The 26,718-nt window shown below is 36.0% G+C and overlaps 1 protein-coding gene across 3 annotated transcripts in view; it reads left to right on the top strand.

Annotated features, from left to right (window-relative positions):
* The window catches only part of MLLT10 (MLLT10 histone lysine methyltransferase DOT1L cofactor), a 123,493-nt gene that overhangs the window by 46,449 nt on the left and 50,326 nt on the right, over window positions 1-26,718 (top strand). For all 3 annotated transcript variants that reach the window (XM_063150129.1, XM_063150140.1, XM_063150148.1), the window contains 4 exons: window positions 492-587; window positions 12,719-12,814; window positions 18,415-18,670; window positions 20,696-21,265. In XM_063150129.1, coding sequence (XP_063006199.1) covers window positions 492-587; window positions 12,719-12,814; window positions 18,415-18,670; window positions 20,696-21,265 — 1,018 coding nt within the window. The remainder of the gene's footprint in view (window positions 1-491; window positions 588-12,718; window positions 12,815-18,414; window positions 18,671-20,695; window positions 21,266-26,718) is intronic.

Genomic DNA, 26,718 nt, shown 5'->3' with positions numbered 1-26,718 from the left:
ACATGACTGTAGCATTCTTTATCCTGGTTTTTAATCCATTTTAATGAAAATATACCAGACAGATCGCTTGAATAATAAATAAATCATGAAGTCACCTTACAATGCACTTCAGGCATGTGTCAGGGCATTACTGTGGTTTCATGTGATACTCATTTGAGCAGCATCTTTTTTGTTTTATGTTATGAAAACTTGAAAATGTGTCTAGCATCTTTTAACCTTTAAAAAGTGGCATATTTCATTTCTCTGTGGAAAGGATATCTTGCAAATTTGTGGGAGGTGTAAAAGTTGATACAGGGACAGGCTTTTTTCCTGGTATATATTCAGTAGTCTTGTGAATTTTAGTGTCAGTAATTAGTCAGCTTTCCAGTAACTGAAGCAATTAAGTTTTTTTCCTCAAGCAGTAAAGCATGTTGTCAGTGGAAATGCTTTATACTTTTTATTTATTCAAATGGTTCCTTTTCTCTGTCCATAAATATATTTTCTCTTTTTAGAAAAAGAGCAAACGGGGATCTAATAGGTCATATGATCAAAGTTTAAGTGATTCTTCCTCTCACTCTCAGGATAAACATCATGAGAAGGAGAAAAAAGTAAGTGGATTTGTCGTTGCTAATTACGTGGCACATCTGCTTAAAAGTAGCCCTTTCTGGTAAATTTAATTTTGGCTGAAAAGAGTGAAGAAAATCTTGTTCTGAAGCACTGAATTATAAATAACACATGATAAACCATAGGTACTGGCATCCAATTAGGAAACCTCTTCAGGTGCATTCATACATGCACTTCTCTATTTCTGTTTGCATTCAGTTTTGTGTTACTGAAACATATCCATTGGGAAGGCTGTTCCATGCAGCTTACTTTGCTTTAATTTTCTGTTAGAGCTTTTCTTGTATACCCTTTGTGACTACACAAAGAAGAAAACCAGCAGTACAGATTTTAGCAACTGTGTGGATAAACACGTGCGTCTAATTCCTTATGTTTTAACCTGTTATATCTTCCTCTCATCAGAGAACTGACATCTCTTCTTGACACATTTTACTGGTACCAGTGGTCAAGCCCACTGTGCTGGCAAAATACCTTCTTACTCACTTGGGAAATCTTGCTGTGAGGGTACAAAGAACATAACTGCTGATTTCTAATGTTGCCATACTCTTTTAATGATCTGACTTTGCATATTATTAAAAAATAATTTGAAATCTATGATGATTACTATTTTTAGGTTTTTATTAGTGCTGCATTAACAGTTGTCTGTAGGAAATTTGTCATCTAAATTCAACTGAGGGTGATAACAGACACAATAATGCAAATATGCTTTGGCACTTTTTTTAGGCCTCTAAGAATACATACAGAACTGCCCACTAGCACACGTGCCTGTACAAATAGCTTAATAGGATTTTGTGTGGATGTGGATAAACTTAGTTTTCCATTATTAAAAATCATTACATAGAAATTAGAATCAAAGAATCTTTTGATCAAATGTGTATTATACAAAGGAGCTATATTTATAGAAGCAGGAAATTGAATAGCAAATGTCAGTCTTTAGACTCTTAGTCTCCTTAATATTTGATTTGGATTTTTAAGATCCCTTCCATTTTGGATGGATATTGATTGCCAGTTGTTCTTGGATAATGTTAGAAAAAATCTAATCTTTAGACTTGTTTAATGGTGTACGTGAATCATTCTGTCTTTATCTGGTAATGCAGATATCTGGTTGTGTCTTTATCTGGTTGAACCTCTAAATCTAAATTTAGGGCTAAAATAATGAAAGTATGGGGTTTTGGCAGACTTCTTTTTTCTTAGTAACATGTCGGTAGAAAAACCAATTTTGAATTGCACACTACAGAATTAGCTGCATGGAAACCCTTACTAATATTAGTCATGTTTTCTTCTTAGTTTTTCACTACTGTCATATTTTAGGTCATGTTTTATCAAAGTGCATGCATGGATTTTTACTCACATTGACAAAACTTGCAAGTTGGTGGATTTGTGGTTTTTTGTTTTATTTTGGGTTTTACTTTCTGTTTTTCTTAAATGAATTTGACTAAAGATACTGTGCTTCCCAGCTCATACCTGTGTAATCTACAGGGTACACTTGGAGGGAATTTCAAACTGAGCGTGTTCAGTCAATGGTGTCAGCTATGTTTTCATCTTATGCTGTGTATTTGATAAACTGTATTGAATATCTTGGAGGAGTAGGGCAGTTTTTTAGGGTGGCTTTCCTTATTTCCTCTTTTGTAAATCACATGAGAATCTAGATTTTTGTCATATTATAGTAAATATTTATATCTTTCTTCACTGATACAGTAGTGTTTGTGTGGGTGGGGTGCCCAAATCCCCCTCAAGACCGCCGTAGTTTCTGCTGTATCTTTCGTCTTCATTTTTTGGAAATTTGGATAATCTGATCTGTAGGCATCATTAAAGCTTTCTGTTTTGCCAAGCAGTAGCTGTACAAGTTGTGGTTTGGAACCACTTTTCTTGCTAAAACCTCAAAAGCTGTCCATTTGTGCATGTGAAATATTACACTGCAGTAAGAAACAGTCAGTCTGAAAATGTTAATATAGGTAACTGTCATTTTTACAAACAGGTTCAGCTGAAAGCCTGTGTTTCCCTTCCATAGTGTATTTAGTCTCTTCTGGGCATGCTGCCAACAAAATTGGTAACTAATATGTAAGGGTATAATAATAAAAAAAAACCCTGAACAATTTAAACCAAACCTTAGGTATGATTTAATTTTCATGATGATGTTGAAGCTACAGAATAAATAGCTTCATTATATTCTGATTACTACTGCCTAAGCATTGTTAGTTTCTGTGGCAAAGATGCTACTTTGAAATGATTTAGTGATGAGGCTGTGTCCCTTCTAAAGAGAATTGGTAGTATGTCACTTGACATTCCATTATAATATCCCTTTTCTTCAGGGCCCACGTACTTACTCAGGCTTTCTTGGAAAAACTTAGGCCACCATGAGGCTATGGAAGAATGCCTTTCTCTAATGTTATTGGCAGTCTTATATTTGGAAGGACTAAAGAAGGAACTAAACATATCTGGAATTGACCTTTGTATAATAAAAGTCTTTTTTTGCCACTAACACGAAAATTAGGCAACATTACTAGCTTTATATGTTTGACTTCTGAAAAATGTGACTATATTATGTAGTAATTAACTACTGTATAGCAGCTGAATTACACAGGTGCCTTTTCTACTAGAAGTGCTTTGGTCTGAGCTGAGCAGGAAGAGAGAATTTAAAACTCTGCTGTAGTGGCTCATATAATGGAAATTAAACAAAAATGGGCTTGTGACTGAAGACTGCAGATGTCTAAGAAGTGATTGAAGAGGCAAAAAGCATAAAATAGTAACAAAGGGCCTCTTGTCACTATCATAGAAGTTGGAGAGCATCAGAGGAGAACCTAAAATGCAGGAGCCAGGATAAACACTGAGCTACTAATGCATCGTGGGCATCTTTTTGTTCTTAAAGAAACATTACAGCTTTTCTGATTCTGTGGGTAGCAACTGGGACACCTCAGAAGAGGTTGTGGCAGTGAGTCACACTCGCTGTGTTCTGCTGTAGCTGGGAGTTTGGTTGTCAGGCCCATGGGAGGGGGAGATTTAAACCATGTCTCTGCATTGAGAGTTCCCATAGGCTGTGTGCTGGTTTGGAACTGGATTTGGAGCTGCCCAGACATCACCAGTGTGCTGGGCAGGAGCCTGTGCTCATGTGTCAGGGCAGTGAATTTCATTGGGGAGAAAGGTGCTGCATGCTTTTTAATGAGTTTAATGAGCTGTGTGAACTGTTACAAGGCGCGTTGTAAACGCTCAGATCAAGTGTTCCCGGGGCATTTCCTCACTGTCTGCACAACTGACTGGGAAAAGGTAAAATGTGTGGGAATTTATAAAATCAGGGGGTTTTAGGAAGGTTGTAAGGGACAAGCCTCAGATGCAGCGGAATTGTGAACAGTGCTAAAAAATAAATAGCTCAAAACGCTCTCCTAGCAACCCTGTCCTGTTCTCTGTAAATAAACTGCCAATGACAAAATGGACCTGCTATGCATCACAGACGATTCTGTGGTAAAAATAGGATCAGATTGCAGGTTTTTGGGCTACCATTCAGTGCATAAACAGTAGTTTCTTTTTTCTCTTGAAAAACAACAAAAACAAATCTTGTTTTTGTCTCAAGGAGTCACTTTATAGTGCTGTATAGAGTGTTTTAAAGATTATTCTAATTGTGTCACTCCTCTGAATTGCCTCATTTCATAAACTAAATGATGCTACTTGAACATTGGGGGTTTTATGTAACTTTTTAGGGGGAAAAAGCTCCAAACTCATCTCAGTAATGTAGTATCCCACTGCATTTTTATTACATTTGTAAGTTGTGTTAATCAGTTTAATATATTTGACTGTTTAATCCTTTCAGCTGCTCTTGATGTCTGAAGCAAAATTGTAAGAATGCTAAAGATAACTAGAAGGAAAGTGGTTTGCAGCCACTTCGAAATTATTTCAATTTTAGTAATTGAAGTAATACTAGCTAAATATTACTTGAATAAGAACTGTGTGGTATGGATGCAAATGGTGATGTGTGTCCATATTAACTTACTCTAAATTCTATTCTGTCAGAGGAAAAGAAGCATGAAACACCTCTAAAAGCTGACCAATAAATATAAACCATGTGTATTTCAGTGTATATACACAGTAATACCTATCTAAGATGCAGAACCTAGTTTCTGTTTCCTCAAACAATTTTTGGGTTCCATGGGTTTGAAAAGAGAGATATTTTCATCCTTCCTTCTTTACTGTTGTTGCCAGTGAAGAGAGTTTCTCTTTCTGGACACCTGTCCTGTATTGACTTCCATAGGAGTGTAGTCTTTTCTTTTTTAATACATCTCTTCATGTCAAATTCTGTTGGAAGCCTAACTGTTTGGGAATACTGACAGCATGTTGCTGTGTAAACAAAATTTCATTAGAAAGCTACTCTATCTGAGTGTATTTAGTAATAGATATTTTTATCTGCAGGATTAAGAGGAAAAGTGACAGTCTAGTTTGACTTGTTGCTCACTAAAATTCTCTGTCAACTTGTGCAGTGTTCTGTGTATACAACTGTCATCCTGATAATCAACTGCATGACATTTACTGGAGCTGGCACCAGCACAATGATCTCTTGTTGAGGTCAAGAAAAAATACTTAAGAATATAAGCTCATTTAAATTTATATTTTCTTTTATTTTAGTAAGAGAGAAAGTAGGAACTTCCTGTCTCAATTCTCAAGATTATAATGGAATTACTGATTTGACTCCCTCATATTTTTTTAACCTTACAGTAACACATTATATATATTACTGACAAAAGAGTAATGCTTTTCGTATGCATTAGCACAGCAAACACCTCAGTAGCATTAAGCTTGTCAGCTGGGATTAGTTAATTATTATAAGATCAAAATGACAAGCATACCACCTCAGGTAAACCTAAAAATTAGTCTGCATGATGTAGAATTTTGTAAGGCTGCTTAGGTTACAACTGTCTTTTTCCATCTCAAAGTACACATTTTAGTCTTTTACTGTGAAAGAAAATAAAACCCCCAGCCAGCAGCTCACCCTCACACAGCCACTTGCTCATTCTCCTCCCTTATGGGATGGGGGAGAGAATCAGTAGGGTAAAAGTGAAAAAACTTGTGGGTTGACATAAAGACAGTTTAATAGGTAAAGCAGAAATGTGCATGCAAGCAAAGCAGAACAAGGAATTCATTCACCACTTCCCATGGGCAGGTGTTCAGGCATCCCCAGGAATGCAGGATTCCATTAGTTGTAGCTGTTACTTGGGAAGATAAATGCTGTCACTCTGAACATCCCACCTTTCTTCTTCTTCCCTGACTTTTATATACTGAGTGTGTTGTCCTGTGGTGTGGGATATTTTTGGTCATTTAGGGTCAGCTGTCCTGGCTGTGTCCCTTCCCAGGTTCTGGTGCACCTCCATGCACATGCTGGTGGGGTGAGAAGCAGAAAAGGTCTTGGCCCTGTATAAGGGCTGCTTGGCAAAAGTGAGAGCATTCCTGTGTTATCAACACTGTTTTCAGCACAAATCCAAAACACAGCCCCACACCAACTAGGTGAAGTAAATTAACTCTATACCATTCACAACCAGCATGATTCAATTCTATAGCTATCACTGTGAGAGATGCAGAAGTAGAAGGTGCTTTGAAATTTCTTTTTCTTGGCTTTGGATTCTGGATTAACACAAGATTACTAGTGCTTTGAAGTTTCTAGAAGGTGATGTTGATACTTTTTTATGACGTTGTATATTTCACCCATACTGTGTCTTGGGTTGTGGTAGACCATATGCAGTTAAAGGTGATCTATGATGTTGAGCTGACTGAGACAGGAAAATTGAATGGATTCCTTCTGTGTGCCATTCTGCTTGCCTATTTCATGGTATGTGTGTGACAGGTATCTTTAGGTTACCTTGCAGTGGAGCATTTCACAGTATGTAATATGTAATTCAAACTTGTAATTTTTATAGGAATGAATGAAGGTGAGCACTGACAATACATAGTTGCATTGTTTTAATCTTGCACCATTTTTGAAGTTAGACAGTGCTACTCAAGTGTTTGACACTACATATCCATTACTAACAATTAATATTAAACTACAAATAACAGAAGCAGTGTATTTTAGTGTTAAGTATCAAAGGACTAGCTCATTCTGGATATATGTTGGTAGTCTTGCACCTCATAGAAGCTTTGGATGGCATTTTTATCATTGATTCTTGAGTCTTTTTACCATTGATGGTTAAAATTATGACCATTACTCATTTAAGTGAGGCTTTTGAGTATTTAAGTAATTGAATCAAGAATGGTTCTTAAAACAAGTGTTATGCTTAGAACTATATGTATATGAATAATGCTGGCAGTAGTGTCCTGCCTCTCCCTCTAAATTATCTCTTGCCTGTATCCTTTTGTTACTGTGACTGCAGCAGCACTGCTACTGCACTGAATTTTTCTGCTGTGTGTTCTACTGTTTGAAATGCTAGCTAGATGGATGCCTGAGAAAGGGCTGTTCTTATAAAAATATGTTAGGATTTGAGTTTGAAACTTGGGGATTGTGGCCATCTTTCATTCTGCAATTATTATTTTGGTTACATTGCTAATAGCTACTGGTCCTGCATAAGAGGCCACATAGATCTGGCCTCTTACTTGGGATGAGCAAGAACTATGCACAGCTTTCCATTGAGGATGCTAGTTGTGATGTGACAGCTCAGGATTATTTACAGTGTTTGGTGACACAAAGTGCAGAAAATCTATAACTGATATGAGTACTCTGTGCTAATAGAGCATTCTGATACATTAACATTATTTGAGGATGTCAAACAGTAGCTGAAAAATGAGGGATTTGGGCAATCAGATGATTTTGCTTAATTATCAGTAAGAAAAGTAGATTTTAAAATGTTGTTGAGGTTTAAAATATTGGAACAGCCGAAGGTAGTGGAGGATAAGGATTTCTGTAATAGAGAAGGGATAAAAATGCAGTAATTCAAGGTCAATCCAAGCAGTTTGGTCTTGGAGGAGTAAGCACTGGTGGTTGCTGATAGTGTGCATGTGTTTTAATTCTTCCAAAAGAGAAGTTAGTCTCCTGTTTTCTGAACTCATGAGCTCTTGCTTCTCTGTTCTGCATCTGTCTATGCCTGTTACTGTCCATCTTTCATGTTCACAAAAATCATGTAGCTCACTAAAACAACAGAAAACTCTCCACTTGGTTTTTTGTTGCTGCTGTTCAGGAGGTCTGACACTGAGCACTCTGAGAAAGGTGAGAGTGGGGTCAGAAAACCTTTTTCTTCTTTTGTAACAGTGAACTGTTAAATGCTGAACTTTGGAATGTATTTTAATCAAATAAACTCCTGTAGAATCCCCTTTCAAGAGGGCTGTGCATTCCTGAGACAAAAATGAATTGCAAATAGGTGTAAATACCTTTAACAAGTTAAATGATACTTCCATGTGGAAATGTTATGAATTATTAATGCCATTTAAAGGAAAAGCTGAACTCATTCATTTCTTCTGTATTAGAAGAAATTCTAGTTCATTAGAAGTGAACTATTTATTGTTCACTTGTGTTATTCATTTTTTCCGAACCCTGAAGTCCAAAGTTTGAAAAGATACATTTTATCATATCTCTTTTGCTGGTAACAGATCCCAGCTAAAATGTAGTTACACATGCATCCTTAATTTGATATTTTGATGAGATGCTGTTCTTTTTCACTGGTCTGACAAATGTTTCTCTGAAAGTAAGTTAAAGAAAAGGAATGAGCAAGTGTTGATATTTAGAGTGATAAAACAAGTAAATGAGCTAAAAAAATGAAGAATTGGAACCAAAGTGTATTTGTGAAGTCGTATTATGTAATAATTTTGTAGATTGCATCTTTGTGGGAGAAACAGAAACAATCAGAATGCATTTCCATCCCCTTCTTCATTCCCCTACCCCCTGCTCTACAAGAAAGCAATGCACAGCATGTGTTGTAGAATTCCAGAAATTTTGCACCATATTTGTTGTGTTATCTAGAAACATGTAGCTGTTGGAGTTAAGATGGGATTACATAATTTTTTAGGTAAGAAACAAAAGCCAAAAATGAGATCCCTGGTGAGAAATAAAGCTTTCTGATTAATCATGATGCATGAACTTGAGGCACTTTGTATTGGTGTTTAGCTGCACCATAAATCCAGGCTCTTCGAGCTGTTCAGGACCAGCATTGTTACAGGTGCTTCCCCAAGGGCTGCATGGCAATCATGCTTTATTTTTCTTACAGTAAGAAAGATTTCAGGAGCTGCCTGAATCTGGTCTTGTGAACCAAGATTAAAGTTTCCTTTGTCAGTTTTGTTGTTGGCCCTTTATTTTTTGATATGTTCTTCCTTGGAATTGTGTCTTCTGCTAAATCTTGGTTTTACAGATTGTACAGATTGCATTTATCAGCTTTGCACAGGAGTTTGGAACATCTGAACTCATTCCTAAGTATATAAATGGGATATGTGTGTTCTGCCTGCCTTTAATGCTCCCTCAGCTTTCACTCACTGGTAATATTATTTTCAGTCCTTGTTAAGAGTAATTTCTGTCCTTTATTTTCCTTACAGTAAAGCTTGTAAAAGATTAGACATTTGATATCATTACCTTCCTTAGAATGGAGAACTCTCATGTGGTTTTATGGATGAATGTTTATCTTGGTGAACTGTTGCTACCTTTTTTTGGGTTTTTTTTTAGAGCTGAGACTGAATAGAGATCTTAAAAAAGTGAAGCATGGAGAGTTCTCTGTTGGGAGCTAACAGTTTGTTGGTTTTGTGGCAGTAGGGAAGATGGCTAGTTTGTGTGGCCTTTGAGACAGACTTGATTGAAAGCTGTCATATTTGTTAAATATTGTGGGAATTCATGTCCCTCTGTTAATCCTTTTCTGAATTCCAAAGTGGATATTTCAGAAGTCTTCTTATACTTTTTATGCATCTTTGTGGTAGAAGAGGGTGCAAGTGCAAGAAGTCATTTTGTAGGAGCTACGTCTCTTCAGCAGTCTCAGCAGCTTGTTGAAATTTTTATTCTTATCAGTGTAAAAGCTGAGCATTTCTTTCAGAGATTTTCCTGCACTGTTCTCCAGTTCTTTGATGTTGTATGCATTTGAAGTCAATTCACATTCAGAAGTAATGCTTCTCAACTTTGCTTGGGAAGAAAAAAAGATAATAAAAGAAAAGAAAAAAAGGAAAAAATTGTGAGAGGAGGTATAACCTAAAAGAAGGAGGAAATGTAGAGTTAAGGACAGCAGATGTCTTGTGATTGAGGTATTTGGATGCAGAAGGCCTTTGAATGGGTTACCCCTGCAGTGGCTTTCAGTGGAAAGCTGTAACCTTGGTAAGCTGTCCTGGCAAACTTTGTCTTGGTGGTTTGGATCTGGGGGAGGAATTTGATGTGATTGCTGATGCTTCACTTTACAGAAATCAATTATATTCTTTCCAGACACTGAGCTGTTTATGTCCTCTTCCTTCCTGCTGTTCTTGTGTCCCTTGTCCTTCCCGACGCCTCCTTACGTGTAGGGACTGCTGTTGATTTCAGTGTGTTACAAAATGTAATTTGAAGTCCTCCTAAGTGTTCCTTTGGTGAGCGTTTTATTGTTCTTTGCCTTTTAGATGAAATTAATATGGGAAGTAAAAGAACACTAGAAAAGTCAACAGAAAAGATGTTAATTTACAAGTTTTCTTATTGTTTACTGTTATTGTTGTGAAGTTTCATCCTAAAGTGTATTAAAGTCATTGCCCCTTGGCTCCAAAATTATAAATAAAAACATTCTTTAGGATCCCAGTAGAATGATAAAAGCCAAAGAAACTCAGGCATTGGTTAGCCATTCCATAGCTTCCTTCTTGAAGCTTCTGTGGGGTTCAATGAAATTGTCACTCAAGTTTTCCTAAACACATCCACTGATGATGTAGTAAGTTTGGTAGCTTAGCACTGGTGAAAGTCTTTTATATCAACAGAAACAATGGGTAACCTAGCAGTCTTGGTGTAGATGCTTCTGTTTTTCCTTGATTTCTGCTTGCATTTCTGTTAGTGTGTGTAATGGGGATTGTTACATTAAAGATATTATTGAAAAGACTGTGCAGTGCATTTGAATCCTTCCTCTCCATAGTAGGCTTTTTTCCCTTTCTAAAATGTTTTCCAGGTGCAAAAAGGGACAAACAAACAGTCTCTCCTTGAGAAAAACACAAAAGAAAACAAACAGCCTCCCTGATCTAAAGCTCCTTCAACAAGCCTATATTAAGTTTAAAAAATTTAAAAGCTACCTTGTGGTGTATGCCATTGTAATTGTGACACCTGCTCACTATATTATGAAGGGAAAACCTCCATAGTTCTATCCATATGGCAATGTGGATAAAAAAACCCCAAGTTCACTAGAGTGTGTAAAAACCCCAGACCTAGAAATCCCCATCAACTTTTTAAAGTGTACTTGTCTTTGGGTTTTAAGAAATGTACAAGGATTAAAAGGACTTTATGTATTGTATCTAGCAAGTATAGTTCTACATAATATTTTGGTGCTGATAGTTTTTTTATTTGATTTATTAACTTTCTTGGTTAAACTGTTTAATTCCTGGCAAAATTAGCTTAGTTAAAAGGATTTGGGCTGGTTAGAGACAAGGTGATCTCTGAGTCAATCACCTGGTATTTACAGTTCATAAAGGTAGAGATAAAAGTGTTTTGCTTTCAGCTTTGCATCTAGGTTGTCAGTTAACCAATTTTACTTTACTTGAGAACTTAAAAATTCATTCTTTTACTCTCTCAGGCTGATTCCATGAAATAAGTTTTTGATATTTCTTCCATTGTGACAGAAATAGAAAGGTGATACTTGGTCATACCTGAATAGAGCATGCACATGTTGTCCTGGTGCTTGGTGAGAGTGGTTGGGCAGTTGCTGTTGAACAAATGATGTTCTTTTGAAAGTTTGGACTATCATTTTGATAGAGAAAGATCAGCATGGGTAGTTTTTAAGATTCAGAACAGTTACTGAGTTTTCATATGGCTATTTAGACTTAGACATCTTATCAAGCTGCTCAGTGGGATTTTTGAACCCCTTGTGTCAATTCATATGGTTGCATGTTTTTTTTACTAGCTCTCTGTAGAAGCAGTCTGAACAAATAGCTGTGCATTTTGCTGTTCTGCAGAGTTTTGTGTTCACAAAAATTCCACAAATATATAATTAAAGAAATTAAATACTTGAGTGCCACTAGCTTTAAGTAACTTTCTTTCCCAGCTGCAGTTTCTTTGCATCTTCTGACACTGACTGTCTAAGGAAACCATATTACATTGCTAAGAAAAAATGACTTGTTTATGATTAGACTGGAAAAAATACTGAACTTCTGTGTTCTGAGTTTAATTGTTAGTTTTGTCAGATTCACTGTTTTTGTAAAGTATTTGTCTAAACTATTCAAACAAATACAATTTATGTCTGATTCTGTAATCCTCCAAAAATTGATTTCTGCCAGTATGAAAGACTTCTGTTATAGTATAAAGGCTCTGGGATAAGAAGTTATTTTCTCTCAGTTGGCACAATTTTATTCACACTGCTAATGCTTCATTCACGTTTAAGAAATAAAAATTAAAAAACTGATTACTTTCTCAGCTCTTTTAGGAAGCACATTTGATTTGTATAGCTTTGATATTTTATTCAGTTTACCATGGAAAATACTTATTTAGTCTGTAAAATGTATGTCCCTTTTTTGGAAATGAAATCTAAATCAGATTTCCCATTCTTATGCATGGAGATGTCGGTAGGGGAGCCAAAGCTAAAACCTTGCATTAATTTGCATTAGTATCCCAACAAAAAATACTGTTCAGGTGCAGAGATGCAGATAGATAGAAATCTTTGAAGAAAAATGAACAAAGATCTTTGAAACAGAAGCCATGTCTCTGTTTTTAGTTCAGTTTCTTTTGTTGATTAAGTGATATTGTAAAGATGGGTTATACTAACAACAGTGCATTCATAAATGCTGGTTATTATTGAACAATTTCAGTTGATGCACTTTGAAAACAAATATAAATACTTGATTTACTTTATAAACTTACATTATAAAACATTCAGAGCATTAATGTGTTTTCCAAATAGCACAGGACATTATTGCCATATCTCTTCAGTTTTGATAACACTTGATGCAATATAGATTGGGTTATGTTAAAGGTGAAGCTGAACTTAGTTTCTATTGTCTTTACAACTTACAGAAATATAAAGAGAAAGATAAACACAAGCAAAAATATAAGAAGCAGTCGGAGTCCTCCCCATCTTTGGTTCCATCTCTTACTGTAACTACAGAAAAAGTAAGTCAATGTGTTTTTTCTCTTCCACTTCAGTTACTTATGTCAAAATTTAATGATGTAATCATTCTACTATATATACAGGAGCTTTAGAATGGTATAAATTCTAGAATTATCAAGCACTCTTAGTATTTTTTCCTGTAATGTAAAATCCTAAAATACTTGAAGGTTTTCATATGGAGAAAGGCTTAGAGCTTTGTACTTAAATTTTGATTCAGGTGCCAGTGATACTCCAGTAAATTTTCCTTAATTGAGGTATATTTAACAACTTGAGAAGTTTTAGAAAGTCTTTCCTTCAAAATTCACTTGTGTTAGCTGAGCTGACACTGAACCTGTAAGCATTTAAAACTGGTAGTTACAAAATTACAACTCACACTTCATACGCTTATAATTTCCCTTATTAGCAGGTTGTTCTGTTATGTTCTCTGACCTTCCCTTTCTGTTGATGTGTTAGAAAATACCTAATTCCAGCAGGAACATACAGGGTGAAATAATGACAGTTCTCCTTGTACTCAGCAAGAATCACTTCTGCTACCCACCAATAAAATGACACTAATGTTGGTGGTACAGAGTGGGCAGTACTGTTGAGAAATGGGGTTTCTGATTTCAGACTTGGAAAGAACGTGTCCCATTCATGTGGAGATGTTTGACATCAGAGTCAGGGAATCATGGTTTGAGTTGAATTGTGCTTAATATGCACAGATCATCCTGTAAGGTGCTGAGGCTTGTGTTAACTGTGTGTGCTTTGGTGTTGCATTCAACAAATGTGTGTTTGCATATGGTACACCAAGACCTCATCAGGACAGGCTGAAACAATTGAAATACCAATTTCTCTGAACAATTGAAATACCAATACTTTCTCTGGTCTCTGGAATTATTCTCTCAACTAGTAGTATCAGTTTCAAGAATAATCTCCAAGAAAGTTAGATTTTTAGTATGCTTTGCATATTTCTTTATTCTCCATAGTAAGATTATTAACTTGAGAATTCGTAACTGCTAACATCCCATCATTAGGAGCTCACACTTCTGTTGAGAGTCTTGTTTCTTGTTCTGCTGTATTCTCTTTGATGCTCTTGTGTCCAGTGAGACTTAGTAGTCAGTGGTTTTCTGAAACTCTCAATAACTCTCTGTTAAAAAAAAAATAGACGAAAAGGTAGAATCAATTTGCCACTTTGCTGGTTTGATTTAAGTGCCATTAGAGATTGCAATCAGCGAGTGTGACAGTTTCTGTTGAAATTAGGCTGTAGTTATTGACTGGTCCACATGATTGGTTATTTCATTTATTAATTTGCCCTAAACATATTCCTTTTGAGTCTGAGACAACTTCTAAAATTCATAGCCTGTAAGAGAGGCTTTGTGGGAACTTGTATGGAAATTTCTTTAAATTTTACTACCTTTGTTTAGTTTTTATACTGTGTATGATCTTACCTTTCTTGAATTATATCCCTCTTGTACTCTGATTATCTAATAATCATAAGTTTTTACAAGAAGTGATATTATTGTATATTTCTGTAAAAGTTAAAAAAATATATGGAAATATTTATTATCTTTTGCATCCTGCCTATGGGAATTTGCTTTTAATGCCAGAGACACTGTTGGATTCTGTTTTTCTGCTAAGCTTATTTCTAATTGCTTTGTCCTCCCTATCTTTTCCCTAATTACAAGGTTTACTGCTATGGATAGTCACAGGGATGAGCTAGGGCAAACACTGAAGTGAACAGAAAATCTCTAATTCTAGAACTTTAATCATAACTTCATTAAATGAAAACAGAATATTAATTCTGGAATTTGAATATAGTCATGCCCTTTTTGTTTTTTAATTTAATCTTTTGCATGTGGATTTTCTTTACCTAACCTGTTTGCATCGTTTATTGACTTTTTTATAGTGGTTCAAATCATCAGGAAAATTGATGTTCAGAGGTTTTTATTGGTGTTTTTATTGGAAAATTGCTGTTCAGAGGTTCCTAAATGCAATCATGTATTTTTAAAAAGTATCTACTGGATATATAGAAGTGGTTTTTTTTATTTTTACCGTGGCTACTTCCTTCAGTTAATTTTTTTCCTAAGTCCTTTTAACACCTTTAAATTTACAGGAATTTGCTTTTCTAGATTATAAACTTGTAATGTGTTCCTCAAAACATTGAAATTTTAGTAATGAAACAAGCTTTATTTTTTTCTAAGATGAATATTTGGTTCAGAATATTGCATTAATGTATTCCTTTTATGTGTCCTTTTAACTGGAATTGCTAGAATTGTTTTGAACCTGATCTCTATTTCACAGCAGTCTTCCTTTGTATTGAATGCATGACTTTATTGTGGTATATAATCACTTCTGCTACCATAAAGTTCCTGTGGAGGAAACTGAAATTTGAAATGAAATTTGTTTTTCCTTTTTAAAGATGTTAAACCATTTAATCCAGTGGTAATGACCATTTATGCAGGTGATGTCTTAAAGCATGTTTTTATCTGGATGAATGGTTTCTTTAGATAAAATCATGAAAGACTGCACGATAAACTGAATTTACCTTCTGTTAGTGAGGTTGAATTGCCTGTTGGTTTTGCAGAATTTAATTCCAAGAAATTTTACTGAGATTCCAGCCTCTTCTATTTTGAGAGGCACTTTTGTGCATCCCTGTAATGTCATAGCAAATGTTGTTCAGTCTGAATCAGTTAAGTTTGAAAAAGTTTGAAATAAGAAATGCCTGACTACTCTTTGATTAATATATTAGCACTACATTTTTTCACTTTTGGGACGTAGATATAGAATGTGTGAAGAAGAACTACAATGACTTAGGAATTTGAATTCTTTACTGCCTCTTCTTCTGCCTGCCTTCTTAGTTGGGAGGAGCCATCAGCCCCATATTTACTCCTGGTAAAAAATTTCTATCTCATGTTTTGGGCTTTGGCTCCCTCCAGCAGTGTGGGGAGATGGGGAGTGAGGGTTGTGGTCAGTTTGTCACTGGTTGCTCCTGCAGCTGCTTAAGGAGAAGAGTCCTCCCCCAGCTCCAGCATCCCTCCCATGGGAGACAGTCCTTCACAAACTCCTCCATCCTGAGTCCATCCTGTGGGCTGCATTTCTCCATTGGCTGCTGCAGCACGGATCACTTCTCCACAGGGTGCAGTCCTCAAGCACAGCCTGCCTCCAGTGTGGATCCCCCACAGTGAGGAAACCTGCTCCATCATGGGCTCCTTTCTCCATGGGTCTCCAGGTCCTGCCAGGAGCCTGTTCCATGGGGTCACAGCCTCCTCTCAGGCATCCACTTGTTCTGGTGTGGTTTCTTCCAGGGCTGCAGGTTGATCTCTGCATCCCCATGGGCTGCAGGGGCACAGCTGCCTCACCATGGTCTTCATGGGATTCAGGGGAGTCTCAGCTCTGGTGCCTGGAGCACCTCCTCCTTCTCTTTTTTCACTGACCTTGGTGTCTGCAGAGTTGATTCTCTCACATGTTCTTGTTCCTTCTCTGGCTGCAGTTACATCTGCCCAATAACCCTTTTTGGGTTTTCCTTCTTCAGTATTTTGTCACAGAGGTGTTACCACTATTTCTGATGGGCTCAGCCCTGGCCAGCTTTGGGTCAGTCCTGAAGCCAGCTGGAATTGGCTCTCCTGGACAAGGAGCAGCTTCTCAGACAAGCCCCCTCCCCATAGCCCCCCACCTCTACCAAAACCTGGCCATGCAAACTCAGTTGGTTTTGGGGGTTTTTTTGGGTTGGTTGGTTTTCCTCAGACTCTGCTCTTACCATCTGGCATTTTTGTGGAGAATTACCTGCTGTGGTCCTTCCCCTCTCTGTGCAAGGGTACAGCCCTGTACTGATCTGCACAGGGCTAAAGGCCACTCAAACCTTGGCACGTACTGTGTGTACCAAGACTGATTACTGCATGTTTACCATAAATCCCCAGAAGTTTTAAGACTTGCTGCAGATGGATGGTGTTGCTCTTCAGGGTGCACAGTGATGGATGGAGAATGTAAAAATGACAGTAGCTCTCTGTGCTTAGGGTATATTTCATCATGTTTGTGTTATGATTCTCTGAGTAAGCATGTAGATTTCAGTACACCTTACAGCACCTTCTGAAACACAAATAGCTGTGGGAGCAAAATTTTCCAAAGCAGAACTGTGTTGTGCATGCATATTCTTCAAAATCTGCCAGGAGTGGGCTTCAGACTTGCAGTCAAACCAAATCACAGCACAGTGTTTGCAAATTAATGCCTACTTGTCATTTTCTGGCCTGGTATGCAAATAGATTGAAGTATTTGCTTTCCTCAAAGCTTGTATATTTAGTTGTCTTCTGTAATTTGCAACTGAAAAGTAAGGTTTATGTAAATGGCTTAGCTATTTTAGTAAAATATGGAAAACTTTGTACAGCTGCTATACAAAGCTTTCTGTAAAGATGAAGAAACATTCTGTTGTAGGCCTAAATTCAGCAAGCATCCCACTTGGGGCAGGGAAAATGTGTGTGTATGCTCAGTTTTAAGAGGCATGTGTTTGTATGGTCTTTAATGGAGCTAACTGTAGGTACTATTTTAAATTCTAATCTGTAAAGAACTGAAAAACAGACAAGCTCTTTTTGAACAGATGAGTAATTTCTTGGTTTGATCTATATATTGTTTAAAAAAGCTGTTTTACTAGGTGTCTTGAGTATAAATAAGAGTAGATTTTTTTCTTTTTCCTGATTTTGCTTTCATTTTCTTTCTTACATTATTCAAATTCTGTTACCACAACTCCACATTTTTTTCAATCACGAGAACAATAATATTCCCTTGTATGGCTTCCTAATATTGTGCATACAGTTTCCTTTCCCACCTAATTACTTTCTGTGAAACCTCTTTTGATTATTGTTCACCAGTAGGAACAATCCTGGTAAAATTTAACAGACAAATAATGGACCTAAAGACGAAATTTTTGAATGCCCTATGGAGAGTGTATGAATGGAGGAAAAGGGCTGGAAATCTTGGGGGTGGATAGGGGTTGAGGAAGAAATTTGCATTGGGAGCTCAGGAGTGTTTTTGTGCCTGTCAGAGAGTGGGTTTGAAGTAAGTGTGTCTTGGTCACCTGTCTCATGTGTCTTCCTTAATTGGTGATCCTAAAGGAATTGGATGGATGGGGGATGGTTCACATGCCAGGGAGCTGATTTTGGTTTGGTCTTGAGGCTATAAAGTCATAAAATTCCAAGTTCTTGGTTTTGACACCTTGAACAGTTTCACCGCTGATGCAACAGTTCCAGTTTAAGAAAAAAGGCATAAAGTTGTATGTTCAGAAAAGCATTAAAAGTTTATTTTCTAATTTTTAATTTTAAGCATAAAATAACAGTATCCTATTTAAATAGACTATAAAGATCATACCCAGGAGATTTTTCCATTTACCTCAGTGAAGTAAAAATTTCAACCAAAGCCATTATGCATTTTTTTTACACAAAATGATGTTTTATGTACTTGAGTTGTTTGCTGAGAATCTTCAGAGTTCAGCTGCTGTAATTTCTGCTGTTTCTAGTTACATTAGTATTTGAACAGTTCTGTGTTTGTTTGAAAGAATGAGGTCCTTTAAACAGTTGTGAGAGGTTTTTGTGTGACTTGTTTCTTTAATTTCTTCTCTCTTTTAAAATGCCAGACATACACAAGCACTAGCAACAACTCCATGTCAGGCTCCTTGAAGCGGTTGGAAGATACCTCAGCTCGATTTACAAATGCAAATTTCCAGGAAGTTCCTACACATGTTTCAAGTGGAAAAGATTCTTCAGAGGCTAGAGGGTCAGAGAGCAAAGGGAAGAAATCTGCAGGTCACAGCTCAGGTCAGAGGGGAAGAAAGCCTGGTGCTGGAAGAAATCCAGGAACAGCTGTGACTGCAGCTAGCCCTTTTCAGCAAGGTACTGATTGTTAAGTGTAACACAACTTCTGCTTTGACATGAATTAGAAATTTTTTGTATGCAGAACTTGAAAAGTAGTTAATCTTTCATCCTCAATATTGAGAAGGTTATTTCACTTTAAACCTAACATTTTCAGGGTAAAAATGTTTGTTGCTATAGCATGAAAAAGAAAGTTGTACATTTTAAAAAGGCAGAACTGATGCTTTTGTTCAGACTGTTGAGGTTTTCTCTTTAGCTGTAAACAGAAGTGTCTTTATGTGCCAGAAAGTTAGTCTGGGGTAAACTTTAATATGAATTTGAGTCCAGAGGTCTTAGCTCTTTGAGAGAGTAATACTGATGTTTTTTAGTCAGTGCACTGGCTAAAGAACAGAACTGGACTACCTAATGCATAGGATGCATTGGCCCTTCAGTAATTTTTCAAGATGCAGATATTGAAAGTATACAATTTCCTTCAGAGTGCAAGACCTTTCTACTTAATTGTTTTGTCATTGAAATATATGAACGGAAGTCAAGTATGTTAAAAGTATGCAAGGTTTATTTGCCTTAGGTAGTACAAAATCTGTTACTTTTTGAGCTTGCTAAAACCTAGTACATGCACTATGAACACTTCTTAAAAGCAAATTTTATTATGGCATTTTTATCAGAGTTGAAAAATTATCAAAAAAATTAAAAGTTTCTTTTCAAATTCCTTAATTAATAAAACATGTTATTTGGAAACAACACACTAGGTCTTCTGTAAAATAATTTTTAGTAATTTTCACTGTGGTGTCTAGTAGTTGACTGTTGTTTATGCTTTGTGGTGGTGATTTTCCTTCTGAATTTATTTATGCAGTGAACACTTGTAAATTTGTCTAGAGCTCTTTCAATATTTCAGGGTTTTTTTACTTGAAAGAAGAGGAAGGTTTTTTTTTAAATTCTCAAAACTTTGAAAATTGCCTTCTGTAATTCCTCATTTAAAGAAAAAGTCTTACTGCAGATTGCAAAATAGAACTTAATTATGTGCATGCATTTTCTTCTGGGCTGCATTAAGGGAAGTTGATATAACTTATTTAAATACAAAACAATTATATTTAAATTCTTTTAGTTAACTTTATATGTAATTTTATTTTAAATAAATTTTATTATAAGTGAAATTTGTAGCAATGTTGAGTGGAGTACTAATGATAAAACACTAGTTTTTAAAGGACATGGGTTTTTTATACCTAATGTCATAGTTAGGAATATTTTCGTGATGTTTGTCTTCAGTCTGAATTCTGTGAAACAGTACCCACAGACACCCACCTGTATAAAATCAGTGAATTTTAGTGCATGTAGATGTTTGTATTTCCCAAGAGTGTTTCATTTTCTGCCTTGAATACAGTGATGAAATGACTGCATTCCAAGTACTGAAGAAGGAATGTAATTCTGTTGCACAAAAGATCTATATAGTTCTGTGACAGTGCTAAAGAAGTCTTAAAATGCCAATTTCATACACTGTTTTTCACTTTCTCTCTTACACTTTTGAAAAGTGTCTTCTATGAACTCCTCCTCGGCTGGGGAGAATTAAGCCCAATTGTTGTTGTTTCCTTCCTCTGTCAGACTCTTGATTTTAGGCATAATTGGTAAGGAAGATTGTGGGCATAGTGTATATGTGATCATAGCACATTTCTATCAGCTTTCATTTTATATAGTTGTATGTTCAAAAAAACTGCTCCAATTTGCACCAAGTGTTTGTTATGGCTTCCAAACGTGATGGATGTTAATGGTGCCTAAGCAACAAAATTGTTATTCTTCTTTTACTCATTTTCACCTGTTTGTGCCCCAGATGCAAATTTGAATCTCAGACAGGAATCTGAGACTCATATCCAGCAAAGTGAAGATCAGCAGGAGAACCAATCCAATGAGTTATTTAAAGAATTCTTTAGCTCTTGGTAAAGCTTTTCATAGTCTTTCACATTAAATTTTTTTATTCTAAGACCATAATACTTCCCATCGGTTTTCATCAGCTACAGGGAAAGACATAATTGTACTTCTTTCTCTTTTTAGGAAGCTTTTTGGGCACTCCTGGGAGCATAAAGTCATCTTCTGGAAGTTCAGTTCAGTCTCCCCAAGACTTTTTGAGTTTTACAGACACAGATCTGCGAAGTGACAGTTTCACACATTCTCAACAGGCTTCGTCAACCAAAGATGTACATAAAGGAGAGGCTGGGAGCCAAGAGGGTGGAGTCAATTGTTTCACTTCCTTAATTGGTCTCCCTACATCGTCAGCAGCTGTTCCCCAGTCTAAAAACTTTGACAGCTCACCTGGAGACATAAGTAATTCAAGCCTTACTCCTACAGCATACAAACGAGCTCAAACTTCTGGACTGGAAGAAGAAACTGTAACAGAGAAGAAACGGAAAGGAAATAAACAAAGTAAACATGGGCCTGGTAGACCTAAAGGAAATAAAAGTCAAGAAAGTCTTTCCCATCTTTCAGTTTCTTCTGCTTCCCCAACTTCATCTGTGGCATCTGCTGCAGGAAGTGTGACAAGCTCTGGTCTTCAAAAATCTCCAACTTTGCTCAGGAATGGAAGTTTACAGAGTCTTAGTGTTGGTTCATCTCCAGTGGGTTCAGGTAGGCATCTATTGAATTTGTTTTTTTACCTCAAAATATGTTTTTATTATTTTAGCTATAATTCTGAGTATGCTTTTCAGGAACATAGTATCATATAAAGTATCATGAAAATCACACTGGGGGAAAAAGGACTGTTGGAAAAGTAAGTTTTGTTCCATGTATAGGTGCCACTGTGCTGTAGGTGGCTGTAGTAGGTGGACCTGTGTATTGACCTAGAGGCTATATCAATGCAGGTTTTGAAGCTGTAGGGGGAAAAGTTGCATGTAAATAGGTTATTTGAAAATTATGTGTGACAGGTTTAGCTAAAAAACAAGAGTGATAGTTATTATTGACTTGATTGTCTGTGTGTTCAGTTACACAGAGAAAACAAAATTGGTACTCAGGTATGTCAGCTTTGCTGAATGTGTCCCTCAGTTCCATTTTCTCAATTCAGCTTAACTGAAAATCAAAATATCTACCTGGAGAATGACCAGTTTAAACATGTAAAATTATATTCTGAGTCTGGACTCCTGTGCAGCTGGATGACATTTTCATATTCTCGTGTGCTATTTAGCAATTGAAATTGGCTGGTTTGTTCTTCCTCTGTTCTAAATGTTATGCACATCTGGGGCTGTGAGAGGCTTTCTGTTTCCAGTAAACCTGTGTGTGGAATGGCCTGGCAGGATACTCTTATCTACCAAAGTCTTTGTTGCTCTGAAGTTTCTTTCAAAGCTTTTGTGATGTAAAAAATAACAAATTACCTCACTTCTGAAACTTCAAAATTTTGTCCTTTTTTTTTAAATTTTTTTTTTCTTAAATTTTCTTTTTCTTCATTTTTCTGATTTGGGGGTAGAGAGAAAGGGAGCTTGAATACTTGCTTCTGGGGAGAGTTTTATGCTATTTGTATTGTATACTTTTCACTCTATAAGCAAGAGATATTTTTAAAATACACGTAGTTCAAGGAAAAAAAACCTGTATTTCTTTCAGAACAAGGCAGGTACTTAAAAACTTGATGTCAAAGCCACATTGTTTTAAAGCAGTTTGATACAAATGATCATTTTTATTATGTGTAATAAAGGCAATAGCAGTAGCAGCTATATTAAAAATACTTTTCCTATATTAAAATCAGTGGAGAAAAATGGCATTTGACAAAACCTCATAGTTTACTACTTTCTTTCTGCTGAAAATACAGTTTTAAGAGCTTGTTTACCTCTTACCTGTTAAGAACAGTGAGCATCTAACAGATTCATATCAGTGTTCTGATTATTATAGTATGAACTTTCTTATTCCTTTATGATCTCTTGGAGGGGGATTCCATATTGCTGTAGTTGGGGTAGGAGATAGAAGTACAAGGTCTTGGTTTGAAGTGAGTGACCCACTTATTTATAGTTTCCCTCTTGTATTTATTGTAGAACATTCTGCTCTCGTCAGCTCCTTGAACAGGCCTTTCCCTGGTCCATTCTTGCTTCCTTTGGCCTCTTCATTACTTCTCACTCTTGTAGATAGAAGATGCCAGTGATAATGTTAAACTCTTGGTAAATAAATACATGGATGGAAATAGTGTGTCTGGTTTATTACTCTTATTGTGATATTCAGCCTATGGTTTTACATCTGTTAAGTATACTTAGATTCTTGGTGGCCAGCATTAGACCTCTAAAACAGTGATATTTTCTGAGGATGCCAAAGAACATGGATATGAATAAATGAGCAAACAAAATTCATAAACAAAATCACCCTAACAAAACCAGGAAAACCCAGAGATACAAAAACAAACGGGATATCTTTGAGCACGAGCTCTAAATTTGTCCAGAAACTTCTGCTTGAATCACAGCTTATTTTTGTAATGTACTCTTCTCCCTCATCTCCTGTTTTTCTTACGGTTGTAGTGCTGCTCTCCTTGCTTCATCATAAGCATTTTTTGGTTTAGTGAGCCAAAATAACCCAATTTACCACAATTTTTTATGTTGCAGTGCAAAAGGACATTTGAGTATTACCAGTATCATCAGAAACATGTATTTTCTCAGGAGTAATATTCTAATATTTCTCTTTTCAATGTCCCCACTACTTTGCTGAGTAACAAGATCCGACAAGTGAATCTCATTTATTTGATCCAAGCTCCCAGATAAGATTTTATGCATCTAAATGTAGTGAGTGAAAACACAGAGTACTCAAGTCAAAAACTTTTTATTGCCTCTTCCTTGGAATTACCTTGATACCTGAAAGAAGCCCAGTCAGGAATGAGGTAGACCATACTGAACAAAGCTGCTGAGGCACTTCTGCAGGAATCTCCTCTTTTTTCTAATAGTCTTCCTAACAGCAGCTGTGTAAAGCTATCATTCTCTTTCAGTTTTCTGAAGAGTACTTGTAGAGATTCATAAAAATGATGAAAAATATGACTTCACAGATGTATGATAATTGTGTTCATAATTAATGTTCAAATGAGATGAAGTGTGAAGGGAAGCTTATTTTAAAAGGTAACACAGATTCATCATGTGCTATTTATATGTAATTAGGTGTCTTCCCAAAATGTTTTATTCAGAGTGAGTATATTCAGCTAATTTTGTAGAAGTATTTGTAATTTCCAAAGTTATCCAGTCCAAAGGGCTTCTCTTTTCCTGCTTAATAACAGGAATGTACCATGAATGTTGGTATAGCATAAGGACAGGTTATTAAAAGTTATTGTTACAGCACATAAACTCAGGTTGTGTTTGCCATGCAACAGATCTGATGTGTTCAAGGTTAAACTTGAATGTTCAATCTTTATGCTTTCTGTTATTTTTTCTGAAATATATTTATAACCTGACAGGAAGCATTTTATGCATTACTTTAACACTGTATTCAAAGGAAAAAAATTAACTGTTAAAAAATGAAATAAAATTTAAATTGGTAGGGTGATAGGGAATTTTTGCAATAAATTAACATTTTATTAGTACTCTCTTAAAAAAAAAACCCACCAAAGTTCTTTAGATACCAGCTCATTTACAAACCATACTTCTCTTTTTTTGAGAATTCACAAGCATTTTAAGTTTATTGTCTAAAAAGGCCTAAGTTATTGGAGGAATTGTATAAAGCTGATAATGGTTTGCCCCAAATAGAGTTGGTCTTTGAGTGATTTCAGGATCTGAATCTTTTAATAGGGGAAAGTGTGTATTGATTAAATCTAAACTCAGCTACTTTACAGAGCTATCTAACTTTCCAAGTCAAAGCTGCCCAAGCTGTATTCTCAGGATTAAGTTTATTCTCACCATCCTTTTAGGGAATAATATTTAAAGATTTCTAGTCTAGTATTGTAAAGCATTGAGAGCTTGTGTCTCTCAGCAACAGGAAAAAGAACATTTTTGTGTGATGTACAGTACCTTCTGACTTTTTTGGAATAATGTAGCAATGTAAAATGGAAAGAATCAAGTATCAGAAGTTATCTGAAATTTCTGTTTCATGGTAAATAAAGTTCTTGTGCAGTTGTCTTCCAAATTCAGCACGGATACTTGCTGCTGGAATTCTTACAGTGCTTCAGGCACTTCTCTCTTTCTTGGTTCTGCTCTTGTTTTCAAATGTACAACAAATTGTATAGTATCAACTTCAGTAGCTAAGGACTTTAGGGGATTATTTGCTTCAATATTTTAATTTTTGTAAAATTGATTTTAGGCGGTTATATGTACTGTAAACCCAAAAAAACCCTTATATATATTTTTTTTTCTTTAAGAAGACTGGAAAAGATTAAATTACCAAATGGGTCTCAAAATGGTTAGCCCATTGTTTCAGCACCCTTATGTGTCCATCTTCTGGAATTCCTTTGTCCTGATTGAGGTGAAATTAGAATTTGTCTTTCTACATTTTTATCTCTTCACCATATATATTCTGCCCTTAGCCAGTCTTCAGTATGCTCTGGTTGGGAACACTGGACACTTCTTGGAATAAAAGACTCATCCAAACCCAGTATTGTGTTTTATTAAAGCAGTATTTCGAATTCTGAGTTGATCTTATCTTGTGCAGTCAAGTTTCAAATGCTGCAGATCAGTTCCATGTATATTTTTTTCTCCTTTCCCATCTGATTCAAGCAGTGCTGAAACTTTGTCAGTGTTACACAGGTTATGCTGTGCTAGGTCACGGTACTGTTAAACTCATTGTTGCACTGATGACATAAGGGAACTCTGAATTTCAAAGTAGAGGAGTAACTTGAAATTATTCTCATTTGGATACAAAGTCCCTCAGTACTTTTGTTCTTTTGTTGAATCTTCAGGATGCTGTGTTTAAAGTTTGACTTTCTCTTGGGAGAAAGATTTTAGGAAAAATTATTCTAAAACAGTTTGTGCTATTATGTTTATCTGCAAAGTGCTGATAAACTTAATAGCACATAAAGCAGAAGTCTTGCTGTGTTAACAAAGCCAGTTTGTATTCAGAGGAGATAGAATATAAAGCAGAAATTGATACTAATTGATACTAATAGATACTAATGGTATTTGAGGACTAAGCAAACGTTATAGAAAGCATACAAGGCAGAATCAGTGCATGGAGAATTTCATTCTTCATGTTTGAGGCTTAACAGAAGCGGTGTTGGGATTGGTGAATGGTGTACAAGATTAAAATGTTAAAACTGATGATTGTTGGTGTAGGAAACATGGAGATGTTTATCAGGTAACAGGGAGGAAATCACATGAGGAAGTAGTTCATGAAAATGAGGATTATCATGAAATGCATCAAAGTTTTAAAGTAAAACAGTTGTTATCAGCAGCTAGAGCCAGAAGTATTGACATTTCCTGATGATGAATACCTCGTACTTCCATGCTTTTAGACTGTCAGTGTTAAATTTCAGTGAGTCTTTAAAACTCATGAAGTTATAAGAGAGACTGACAAGTAGTTAATGTTATGCAATTAGGCTGTATCTGGCAGAAGAAAGGAAGATTTTAAGACATACAGAGGTGTAATGACTAGTGGTGGAAATTGAGAGTTATGGAAAATAACTTACTGGACTGATTTGATTTTATTTCCTGATTTTTTAATAGAAGTGGCATAGTAAGTGTCTACATTTCAGTTGATACAGCATGACATTTTAAATAAAGACTTGTAATGCTAGGAAGTCAGCAAATCCTTCCATTAACTGTAATTAATAGGTAATTTCAATTTTATTTTGTTCATAGAATTATTAAACCAATAATTTGACTTTGTTTTGTTATTTCCCCTTATGCTCAGTTGGTCAGAGCATGGTGCTCTTAACACCAAGGTCACAGCTGTGATCCTCAAGCCACCAAAGGGTTGGACTTAGCAATCTTTGTGAGTCCCTTCCAATTCAGAATAGTCTGCAAAATCTATTGGAAAATGCCGAAATTTTTGACAAAGTCTTGTTATGAGGGGAGGGTAAAATGAATCTCTTGGTCAGCAGTACAAACTAAGAGTTATGTTGGTAGAGCTAAAGTAGAAGATTATCTTAGAAAGATGGATGTATACTTGCAGGATAAGGATGGCCTTCTGGGGAA

The sequence above is a fragment of the Melospiza melodia genome, chromosome 1, assembly GCF_035770615.1.
Source record: "Melospiza melodia melodia isolate bMelMel2 chromosome 1, bMelMel2.pri, whole genome shotgun sequence".
Lineage (NCBI taxonomy): Eukaryota > Metazoa > Chordata > Aves > Passeriformes > Passerellidae > Melospiza > Melospiza melodia.
Note: the sequence above shows the minus strand (reverse complement) of the source record. Positions and strands in the feature narration are given on the sequence as shown.